The sequence below is a fragment of the Neoarius graeffei genome, chromosome 5, assembly GCF_027579695.1.
Source record: "Neoarius graeffei isolate fNeoGra1 chromosome 5, fNeoGra1.pri, whole genome shotgun sequence".
Lineage (NCBI taxonomy): Eukaryota > Metazoa > Chordata > Actinopteri > Siluriformes > Ariidae > Neoarius > Neoarius graeffei.
This window is the reverse complement of record NC_083573.1, coordinates 70,683,777-70,695,452: the sequence shown is the minus strand read 5'-3', so window position 1 is coordinate 70,695,452 and position 11,676 is coordinate 70,683,777. Positions and strand designations below refer to the sequence as shown.

At 40.1% G+C, this 11,676-nt stretch overlaps 1 protein-coding gene across 2 annotated transcripts; it reads left to right on the top strand.

The window, feature by feature from the left end:
- On the top strand, positions 1–6,216 carry ccne2 (cyclin E2). Of its 2 annotated transcripts, XM_060920685.1 has the most exons (11): positions 3–42; positions 953–997; positions 1,088–1,166; positions 1,287–1,337; positions 1,781–1,926; positions 2,821–2,956; positions 3,033–3,179; positions 3,301–3,531; positions 4,173–4,284; positions 4,657–4,814; positions 4,907–6,216. In XM_060920685.1, exons 2-11 carry the CDS (start codon positions 984–986, stop codon positions 5,009–5,011), a joined length of 1,179 nt encoding a protein of 392 aa, XP_060776668.1. In that variant the 5' UTR covers positions 3–42; positions 953–983; the 3' UTR covers positions 5,012–6,216. The 2 variants fall into 2 exon arrangements, with proteins under 2 accessions (XP_060776669.1, XP_060776668.1); XM_060920686.1 differs by lacking the exon at positions 3,301–3,531 and having other exon boundaries at positions 1–42.
- Positions 6,217–11,676: the final 5,460 nt, after the last annotated feature.

Sequence of the window (11,676 nt, the reverse complement as noted above, 5' to 3'; positions counted from 1 at the left end):
GCGCCGGCGCCAGCTGATGTCTGTTCGTTTATTCTGCAGCTGGTGAGTAGATGCTGCTCCTGGACTGAAATAGAGCTGGTTATTCATGAATTTCAGTAAAGAGTATTGTAATTATTACCTAGGAGTGCACTAGGGATATTTTTAATTACGTTTATGTGATGTTTATTTGTTACTTCCATCGTTGGTCAGTTAGCAAAGTAGTATATAGTAAGCTAACCCGGGTTTACTTCAGCGCTGCTAGCTGGGCAGGGTGTTTATTAGCTGTCCTTGGTGGCTTCATATCATATGACTTTACAGTATATAAGTATGGAAGGTAAAAGTGGTTTTAGACGTGGACACATGGGGTTCGGTTCCAGTCCCGCCAGTCCAGTGCGGTAAAAATAAATCTCTCGGTTGCTAGCTCCTTAGCTAACCTCCTGTTCAGGGTTCGGTTAGGGAGAAAGACACAGCTAGTAGGTGGAAATAAAGATTTTATTCTCGTATGATATAAGATTATATACATGTCCGGTGTTGTTAAACTTAAAGAAGTGTTGTATTTTAAAGACTTTTGCTGTTTTTTGGTCGGGTTTTGTTTGACGCGGTTTGTCCTCCCGCTTCTTAAATTGGCGGGGACTCGACTTTCATAATCTCAGCCTGGGGAAGAAAACTGTCATTTTACTCGGATGGAACTGCATGTTTATAGGTTATATATGAATAAATACCTAACGAAGAACTTTTTTTGTTGGCTTTGTGCTGAATAAAGTTGTTTTTTTCAGTATTTTTGCCTTTTAAAAGGCTCCAAAGGCAGGCTGGTGGAGCTGATGGTTGTTAGTGCTCCACTGGCTAGCAGCAGTTTAGCCTGTTTTGGGTTTTTGTTCTGTTTTACCTGAACGACTTTTTTTTTCTCTCTCTCTTAATATCTAAGTGTCTAGTAAATATTACAAACATATATTTGCTGTTGTCCTACTTTCAGGCATTTGAAATAATTTGCCATTGGGGGAAAAATGTCAAGACGCAGGTAGGAATAGTCTTGTATACATATTAGCAAGACAAAATCTCTGACCTGGTCAGTAAACATCATTAATATTTCTGTTTTGTTGTTGTCCAGTTGCCTTAACACACTGCAAGAAAGAGATGAAAACAAAGCAGACCAAAATACTGTGTGTCCAAAGAAGAGAAAAGCTGAGGTAGCAGGATATCCTCTTCCTTCTGTTCAGAATGTGTTTTGTAATTATTTTATAGCGACATGTGTTGTGTTGCAGTAAAGACTAACATTGTGGGGTTTTTTTCCCCCTCTTTATTATTAGCAATGTAAAATAAAAACGCCAGCAGCCAAGAAACAAAGTTTTGAAATTCAGGTGAGTTATTTTATTAAGCTTGCTTTCAGATGTACTGAAGTGACTCTGATGGAAAATTACATTAATTTTATTCGTTTTTCTTAATTAAAAAAAAAAAAATACATGGAGGCTTCTGTAAATGTTAATTGTGTGTACGTGATGACGTGCTACTGGTCAGCGTCACAATTAGCTCCTCCCCTTTGCCCCGCCTCCTCCCGCCAAATTGAGCTTTGTTCAGCTGCCCTGAGGGCTTTTGTTCCTCACTTATCCTTTTTGTGTGTCCACACACACGTATGTATTTAGTATAAGGGTGGTTAGGTATGACTTTAATGTGCAGTATGCATTGTGGAAGTGTATAATTAGTGGTGTGCCTTGACTTTGAACAGATTATACTTAATTTGTGGTATTTATAACACTACTTTAAGTTAATATGAACTGTGTGTGGTTTTTTTTTTTTTTTGTAGAACCGGTGGGTGGAAGGAGATGTTAGCCCCTGTGTCCTTGTCGAGACGCCTCACAAGGAACTTGAAGAGTCGAGTAATTTGTCTGGTTTTAAACGCTTCAGGTTCAAGAATCTGTTCATCAAGCCCTCGCCACTGCCTTCCCTTAGGTAGGAACATTTGGAGGAGGGAGGAAGGAAATGACTAAGATATAGTGTGGTATAGTATTGAAGAGGGCGGCACGGTGGTGTAGTGGTTAGCGCTGTCGCCTCACAGCAAGAAGGTCCTGGGTTCGAGCCCCGGGGCCGGCGAGGGCCTTTCTGTGCGAAGTTTGCATGTTCTCCCCGTGTCCGCATGGGTTTCCTCCGGGTGCTCCGGTTTCCCCCACAGTCCAAAGACATGCAGGTTAGGCTAATTGGTGACTCTAAATTGACCGTAGGTGTGAATGGTTGTCTGTGTCTATGTGTCAGCCCTGTGATGAACTGGCGACTTGTCCAGGGTGTACCCCGCCTTTCGCCCGTAGTCAGCTGGGATAGGCTCCAGCTTGCCTGCGACCCTGTAGAAGGATAAAGCGGCTAGAGATAATGAGATGAGATGAGTATTGAAGAGACTTTTGAAATGTGATGCACATCATGATTTAACAACCCAAGTACCGGATTAAACACACACAAACTATGGAGTTAACATGGACGAAAATGAGAATTGGCATGATGTAGCGTTAAAAGAAAAATGCATGTACTTGCACACAGTTATTAGCACCCCCTGTAAAGATTACTAAAAAGGGCAAAAAAAGCCACCTTTTAATGATGTAGCTTCATCTCACAGAGGGCAAAAAACAAATCCAAGCTTTAATTGAAGTGATGTATATCTCCATTCTCTGACTTCAACACGTTTCTCCCTCATTTGGTTTGTGTGCTGTCATCTTTCCTGTGTCAATGAATGAATAAGGGTGTGTGAGATTTGGATGCATCCCAATCTGTGAACTCGGGGGGGCTTTGACATCCTTTTCTCTCTCTAAGCATTTGCTCTGTACATTACATCACGTCTCTGCATATTTTTGACAGCTGGGCCAGCTCGGATGATGTGTGGATTAAGATGCTGAATAAAGAATTGAAGTATATCCATGATAAAACCTTCATGCAGCAGCACCCCAGCCTGCAACCAAAAATGAGGGCCATTCTCCTTGACTGGCTTTTAGAGGTTTGTGACTAATTTGTCTCAAGTCGTAGCTGCTTGTTATAACATTTTACTCAAACGTACCTCTGCACCTCTTTAGGTGAGTGAGGTGTATACACTTCACCGTGAGACCTTTTACCTGGCTCAGGACTTCTTTGATCGCTTCATGCTGACTCAGGTAGCCATTGGGAAGAACCAGTTGCAACTCATTGGCATTACTTCACTGTTCATTGCATCTAAACTAGAGGTAAGACCGTTGACTGACTTGGTTGCCTGTATAATGAGACCAGTATTAATGACTTGAACCAATGGCTAAGTTTTAAGAGGTATTTTAAGTGTAATCTGTTTGGCCTGTCTTGGAATTACAGGAAATCTATGCACCAAAGCTTCAAGAGTTTGCGTATGTCACAGATGGTGCCTGTGACGAAGATGAAATCCTTGAAATGGAGCTGATAATGCTGAAGGCATTAAATTGGTACCTGTGTCCTGAAACTCCCATCTCTTGGTTGAAGCTTTATGTTCAAGTGGACACTCTGAAGGAAGGACCAAATTTTCTCGTGCCTCAGTTTTCTCAGGAAGCCTATATACAAATGACCCAGGTGTGTGTGGTGGTTTTCTCTTGTAGAAATTACAAGTGAAGTAACTGAGAACCTGAAGCTTCAAAACTTGCTTTGAAAACTACAAAGCAGTGATTTTGAAGCTCGTATTGAAGTGCCAAAGTCACGTGATCAAGTGAAGACCGAAGCTTCGTTCTGTGCACATCTGTGTGACTGTCTCAGTGGTTCAGAAGCAGTTAAAACCGGTTCAAACCACTATGTGGCGTTTTGTGCACATGGTATTGTGTGCTTTAGTTTTACTGCTACAGAGGAGACAAATGAGCCTGTATATTCCATGTTAACATTTTTCAAAGGCAGGGGAGATTTTTTTTTTTCCCCCCTCCTTCTCATAAGAAAAGGAACAGATTGAGCCACCAAGACTGAACAAATATTTTTCTTAAGGTTTAATCATGTCCTGTCACACAAGCTTGTTTATCCATCAGTCACATAATCAATATATTGTTTTTACATATTAAATCAGTCATATGTGAACAGTAACAAATGTGTATGTTGCGTGACTGGGTTTTTTTTTTTTTCTTTTTTTTTTTTAAAGACTCCTTTGGATTCGGAGCATAATTTTCCCATCTTAAGTAATTAGTGTATAGTATTTACACTGTGTACTGATGTTTAAATTCTCTCTTCAGTTGCTGGATCTTTGTATACTGGACATTAACTCGTTGGATTACCAGTATGGAGTTCTGGCTGCTGCTGCCTTTTGTCACTTTACCTCAATTGAAACTGTACAGAAAGTATCTGGTAAGACCATGAATCTTAATCAAATATTCAAAATGGCATCTGATTCTTGGCATCTTATTGCCCCCCCCTTTTTTTTTTTTTTTTTTTTTTTTTTTTTTTTTAAATCTAGTTTGATTTCTGAATGTTCCCATGAACATGGTGAAAGAAAATATTTAATCCAAGTTGGCTGGTACTTTTTGCTAATTGGCATATCAGTCCTAAGTTACATTTAATACTAATTAGTGTGTTGGCAAAAATGGTACATGTTTGTAAGTGGAATGAAGCTTGTAGCAGTTGGGGGGGGGGGGGATGGATACCTGTGGTGATCAGGGTGCTGTTCTTCAGTCATTTGGATTGAGTAAAATAAAACAATGCATGTCTGGTTCTTATTAGGTCTGACATGGGACAGTATATCTAGCTGTGTGCGCTGGATGGCCCCCTTTGTGAGGACGGTCAATGAATTTGGCCAGCCGAAACTGAAGGACTTCAAAAAAGTTGCAGCAGAGGACCGGCACAACATCCAAACTCATGTGGACTATCTGTCCATGTTGGTGAGTGTCACCTTTCTCACTCAAGGTTCTTCTTTTCCCTTCAACTCGAAGTCCAAAGTTATGAACATGGCTACTGCTTTGTGCGTTTTTAGAACGATGCTCAGCAGCGACAGCAGGAGAACCTGGACCGACTGTCTCCAGTGGCAGTAGGAGGCCTGTTGACTCCACCAAAAAGCACAGAAAAACCCACTGTGTGAAATGTTCAAGAACAAACTGCTGTTCGTGTTTCTGATCCACTCCACCTGGGAGTCAACAGCACACGTATGCCTTGCTCTTTGTGAGCATGACTTCTGGACCCATGTGCAGTTTGAGCACGTCTCAGAACTGGGTTTGTTTAACATCAGTGTTGAAGAGCATTACAGGATGAGACAAGGTGCTGTCTTGAAAAATGGTCACGGCCTCACAGGATGGTGTTCAAAGCAGTGATGTGTGCCTTTTCATCAAAGACTCAGAATAGAAGATTGTTTACAAGTATTTAAACCTTATACAATATTCTGGGGCATTTTATTTCTCAAACATGCCCAGAGCAATGCAGTGTTGTATCAGAGATTGCTCATTTTGTAGGATTTTTGTCTTATTTTTGTGTGGTGTGAAAGTTTAGTCCATAAACTATGTTGCCATAGGAATTCTAGTCAGTGCTGCTCTAAACCTTTGGTCATTGTGAAGCTGAACTGCAGCGTGGAGACTGTTCACTGTACTCCAAACTGGTGTGGAGGAGTCAAGTCATTCCTACAGGTCTGCTGCAGTTTGACTTGTTGTTTTTAGGAACACATTCCTATTATTTCACTCTGGAAGGAGTTTGATGAATTTAGAATTGCAAGAGTATTTGCATATTTATGGTGCCACCTTTTCTATTTTAAATTGAGTTTTCATGATATAATTCCATTTTATTGCCAAAGGCAAATATTTAATTCAGTGGGTGCTTTATTTATGAAATTTTGTAAGATACAGTATTGTACTGAACCTTACTTTGTGTAGCATAGCTTGATTTTATAATTTTTTTTTTTTTCCCTTTTAACTCTCAGAACTGGGAGCCAAATACCATGCCTGTAAAGTAGATGGTGTAAAACTGTATATAAGAGAATGTGTACATTTGTTATTGTCAGGACATGATTGGTTGTCTTGGTGGTTTTTAAAATGTGAAATATTAAAGCATTGATACAGACTTGGTGATTGAACTACTCCTGGGGGGAATGCAGAAATGAGTCCTGAGTAGATTGCATATATACGTGAAAGAAAAGTGCGAGTAATGGTGAGCATGGTACGTTTTGCTTCAAGAGACAAAATATTTTCAGAAAGCCTTCAGGAGTGTGAGCAAATGCCCCCCCAATACAGCCTGTATGTAAAAAAAAATTTAATTTTTTTTTCCAGGCTTGAATAAAGGGTTAAGTGGTCATGAAAATGGAAGTCAAGTTTATTTGTATAGTGTTTTTAACAATAAACATAGTCACGAAGCAGCTTTACAGAATTTGAATGACTTTAAACATGAGCTAATTTTATCCCCAATGAGCAAGCCTGTGGCGACAGTGGCAAGGAAAAACTCCCTCAGATGACATGAGGGAGGAACCAGACTCAAAAGGGAACCCATCCTCATTCAGGTGATAACAGACATGATTTTAACATGAAGTCAGTTTCGTTGATGTTATAACTCTTCATTGATGGAAACTTGAGTGCAAAACTGTTCATGACAACTACAGTCCTAAAGTTAGCAAGTCAACTGTAGTCCTTAGCCATAAGAGCATTACTGTCAGAGTCCAGAGCGTCCTCCAGGTGTGACTTTCAACTGTCCATATGGGGCTGTCCTCCACAGGAGCGATGTGATGAGACTCCATCCAGACGTAGGGTATCAGGATGGATCAGGCAGGCCCAAGGAGCCAAAGAGGTCAGTATCTTGATCCCAGGATTGACATGTAACTCAGAGGGACAGATTTGGGGGGGAACACAGGTTGTTAGGTATGCCCAATGTCACCTGAATACGTGGGAACAGTATACATATTGCACTGAGTACAAGCAGGGATTCTGGCAACTAACTATGACAGCATAACTAAAACGGGAGAGCCAGAAGGTAACACAGGCATGAGGGAGCCCCGGGACATAAAGCAGCAGCCACTACACCGTCAACAAACTTGAGTGAGCAAGCGAGTGGGGGACTGACAGCATCCATACATCCCAGTTTACCAAAACACTGTCTGCGGACCCTCCAGATCTACACCTTTACCTCATAAACACCATTAACAAAAGGCTTGACTAAACATATGTTTTCAGCCTAGATGTATGTGCTGAGACTCTGTCTGATTCCTGAACACTACTTGGAAGGCAGTTCCATAACTGTGGGGCTTTGTAAGAAAAGGCTCTGTCGCTGATGTAGCCTTCACTATACGAGGTACCAGCAGATAGCCTGCACCTTTTGATCTAAATAGGCATGGTGGGTCATAGAGGACCAGAAGTTCACCCAGGTACTGTGGTGCGAGACCATTCAGTGCTTTAAAGGTCAATAGTAGTATTTTATAATCAATATGAAGTTTGATTGGGAGCCAATGCAGTGTGGATAAGACAGGGGTGATGTGGTCATATTTTCTAGTTCTAGTAAGGACTCTTGCTGCTGCATTTTGAACTAACTGGAGCTTGTTTATGCACTTATTGCAACATCCAGACAGTAAGGCATTACAATAATCCAACCTGGAGATAACGAAAGCATGAACTAGTTTTTCTGTCATGTAGTGACATTAAATTTCTTACCTTAGCAATATTTCTGAGATGAAAGAAAGCTATCCGGGTGATGTTATCAGTGTGAGTTTCAAATGAAAGACTGGGGTCAATAATCACTCCTAGATCTTTTACTGCTGCACGTGAAGAAACAGAAAGGCCATCCAGAGTTACTGTGTAATCAGAAAACTTACTTCTAGCTGCATGTGGTCCTAGTACAAGTACTTCAGTCTTGTCAGAGTTAAGCTAATACCATGCTTACGAATAATATCACCCAGAGGTAACATACAGTTAGGTCCATATATATTTGGACACTGACACAAATTTTGTTTTTTTACCTGTTTACTGAAACATATTCAAATTATAGTTATATAATGGACATAAAGTCCAGACTTTCAGCTTTCATTTGAGGGTATCCACATTAAAATTGGAGGAAGGGTTTAGGAGTTTCAGCTCCTTAACATGTGCCACCCTGTTTTTAAAGGGACCAAAAGTAATTGGACAATTGACTCAAAGGCTATTTCATGGGCAGGTGTGGGCAATTCCTTTGTTATGTCATTCTCAATTAAGCAGCTAAAAGGCCTGGAGTTGATTTGAGGTGTGGTGCTTGCATTTGGAAGATTTTGCTGTGAAGAAAACATGTGGTCAAAGGAGCTCTCCATGCAGGTGAAACAAGCCATCCTTAAGCTGCGAAAACAGGAAAAAAACATCCGAGAAATTGCTACAATATTAGGAGTGGCAAAATCTACAGTTTGGTACATCCTGAAAAAGAAAGAAGGCACTGGTGAACTCATCAGTGCAAAAAGACCTGGATGCCCACAGAAGACAACAGTAGTGGATGATCGCAGAATAATTTCCATGGTGAAGAGAAACCCCTTCACAACAGCCAACCAACTGAACAACACTCTCCAGGAGGTAGGCGTATCAATATCCAAATCTACCATAAAGAGAAGACTGCATGAAAGTAAATATAGAGGGTTCACTGCATGGTGCAAGCCACTCATAAGCCTCAAGAATAAAAAGGCTAGATTGGACTTTGCTAAAAAATATCTAAAAAAGCCAGCACAGTTCTGGAAGAACATTCTTTGGACAGATGAAACCAAGATCAACCTCGACCAGAATGATGGAAATAAAAAAGTATGGTGAAGGCGTGGTACAGCTCATGATCCAAAGCATGCCACATCATCTGTAAAACACGGCGGAGGCAGTGTGATGGCTTGGGCATGCATGGCTGCCAGTGGCACTGGGTCACTAGTGTTTATTGATGATGTGACACAGGACAGAAGCAGCTGGATGAATTCTGAGGTATTCAGAGACATACTGTGTGCTCAAATCCAGCCAAATCCAGCCAAACTGATTGGTCAGTGTTTCATAATACAGATGGACAATGACCCAAAACATAAAGCCAAAGCAACCCAGGAGTTTATTAAAGCAAAGAAGTGGAATATTCTTGAATGGCCAAGTCAGTCACCTGATCTCAACCCAATTGAGCATGCATTTCACTTGTTAAAGACTAAACTTCAGACAGAAAGGCCCACAAACAAACAGCAACTGAAAACCGCTGCAGTAAAGGCCTGGCAGAGCATTAAAAAGGAGGAAACACAGCGTCTGGTGATGTCCATGAGTTCAAGACTTCAGACAGTCGTTGCCAACAAAGGGTTTTCAACCAAGTATTAGAAATGAACATTTTATTTACAATTATTTAATTTGTCCAATTACTTTTGAGCCCCTGAAATGAAGGGATTGTGTTTAAAAAATGCTTTAGTTCTTCACATTTGTATGCAATCATTTTGTTCAACCCACTGAATTAAAGCTGAAAGTCTGAACTTCAACTGCATCTGAATTGTTTTGTTCAAAATTCATTGTGGTAATGTACAGAACCAAAATTAGAAAAGCATTGTCTCTGTCCAAATATTTATGGACCTAACTGTATATGAAGAAAAAAGCAGTGGACCCAAGACAGAACCTTGTGGAACACCAAACTTTACCTCAGTATGTCTAGAAAAATCACCATTTATATCAACATACTGATAGTGATCAGTTAAATGATCACTATCAGGATAGTGGCTGAGCCAGGAGAGGGCCGTTCCCTTAACTCCCACAACATTTTCTAGTCTATCCAGAAGAATGGAATGATCAATGGTATCAAATGCTGCACTAAGGTCAAGCAACACAAGCAGCGAGACACAGCCCTGATCAGACGCCAACAGTAGGTTGTTTACTACTTTAACCAGTGCTGTCTCTGTGCTATGATGAGGTCTAAATCCTGACTGATACATTTCATGGATGTTATTCCTATGTAAATATAATATTGGCCGATAATTGGACAGCTGACAGGGATCAAGGTCAGGTTTTTTAATCAGGGGTTTGATAACTGTTAGTTTAAAAGATTTGGGTACACAGCCAATCGTAAGAGAAGAATTTATTATTTTTAGAAGCGGTTCAGTTACTTCAGGTATTATCTGTTTGAATAGATGTGTAGGTAAGGGATCTAGTACACAAGTTGAGGCTTTTGATGCAGAGATTAATGAAAGTAATTCAGTTTCTCTAAGGGGAGTAAACCACTCTAATTGCTGATCTGATACAGTTATATTGTTAACTTCCGGGTCACTTACATTGTCTGACCTTAAATTAGTAGTTTGAATTCTTTGTCAAATATTTTCAATTTTGTCATTTAAAAAAAATTCATGAAGTCGTTGCCACTCCATACTGCAGGTATGAACTTATTCCTGGTTAATTTTGCGACAGTATTAAATAGGAATCTAGGATTATTTTTGTTATCTTCTATTAGGGAGGAGAGATATGTTGATCTAGCAGCACTAAGAGCTTTTCTATACATCAGGAAGCTCTCCTTCCACGCTAATTTGAATGCTACCAATTTTGTTTGACGCCATTTACGTTCCAATTTTCGAGTGGTCTGTTTTAAAGTGCGAGTGTCATCATTATACCAGGGTGCTAATTTTTTCTCTCTGATCATTTTCCTTTTAAGAAGAGCTACATTATCTAAAGTATGGCGGAACGTTGACTCTCAGCATTCAGTTGCCTGATCAAGTTCTGCAGGGGCTGACAGTGACCCGATCAAAGTTGATAACTCTGGGAGATCATTTATAAAGCTCTGTGAAGTAGTTGATGTGAATGTACGTTTAATACAGTAGCGTGGTGAGGTGCATATATAATTACTAGACATATTTTGAATGAGATGAGATAATGATCTGAGAACTTCAGACTGTGGAAGTATGACTGAATTTTCTATGTTTAACCTGCATGTTAGTATTAGATCGAGGGTGTGACAACCATTATGGGTCAGTCCTATGACACTGATTCACCCCTACTGAATCTAAAATGGACACGAACGCTGTTTTCAAAGGGTTTTCTGGGTTATTGAAGTGAATATTAAAATCCCCAACAACTAAAGCTTTGTCTAAGGAAATAACCAGATCTGAGATAAAATCTGCAAATTCAGAAAGAAACAGAATATGGCCCCGGGAGCCTGTAAATAATAAATAACGGAATTAACTGGGTAGACTTATTTTTCGAGGCTACATATATTATATTAGTTTGAAGAACTTCAAATGTATTAAATTTATAACCAGGTCTGTGTGTTACACCTAGATAATCATTTATAAATAACCGCTACGTCTCCTCCTCTACCAGTTAGACGAGGCTGGTGTATATAACTGTATCCAGGAGGACTGGCTTTGTTTAAAGATATATATTCATTTGGCTTAATCCATGTTTCAGTTAAACACAGTACATTAAGCTCCAGATCAGTAATAAGTTCATTAACCATTAGCACTTTAGATGTAAGAGATCTAATATTTAATAGCCCCACCTTTAGATCAAAGGTGCTGGCAGCGGCTATACAGTCAGTATGATCTAATTTTATATTGATTAGTTTACTGGAACAAACTCTCTGAGTATTTCTACTTTTTTTCTTTAGCTCGGGGAACAGACACAGTCTTGATGTAGTGGACCCTGAGTGACGACTCTGTGCAGCTAGCAGACAGTCAGTTTAGCCTGTTTGTCTGCTCCCTGGCCTTGGCTCTGGATTGCCGAAAGTGGAAAATAATAGGGATGTGCCAAACTGATCAAAATTGGTATTTAATCAGATTTGATGCTTTCTGATCCCATGGAACAGAGCTTGAATTAAAGCCTC

Coding starts and splice junctions, on each gene's coding strand:
- ccne2 (XM_060920685.1), top strand. Junction 3,180..3,300: donor TCATTGCATCTAAACTAGAG/GTAAGACCGTTG, acceptor TTGGAATTACAG/GAAATCTATGCACCAAAGCT. Junction 4,285..4,656: donor AACTGTACAGAAAGTATCTG/GTAAGACCATGA, acceptor GGTTCTTATTAG/GTCTGACATGGGACAGTATA.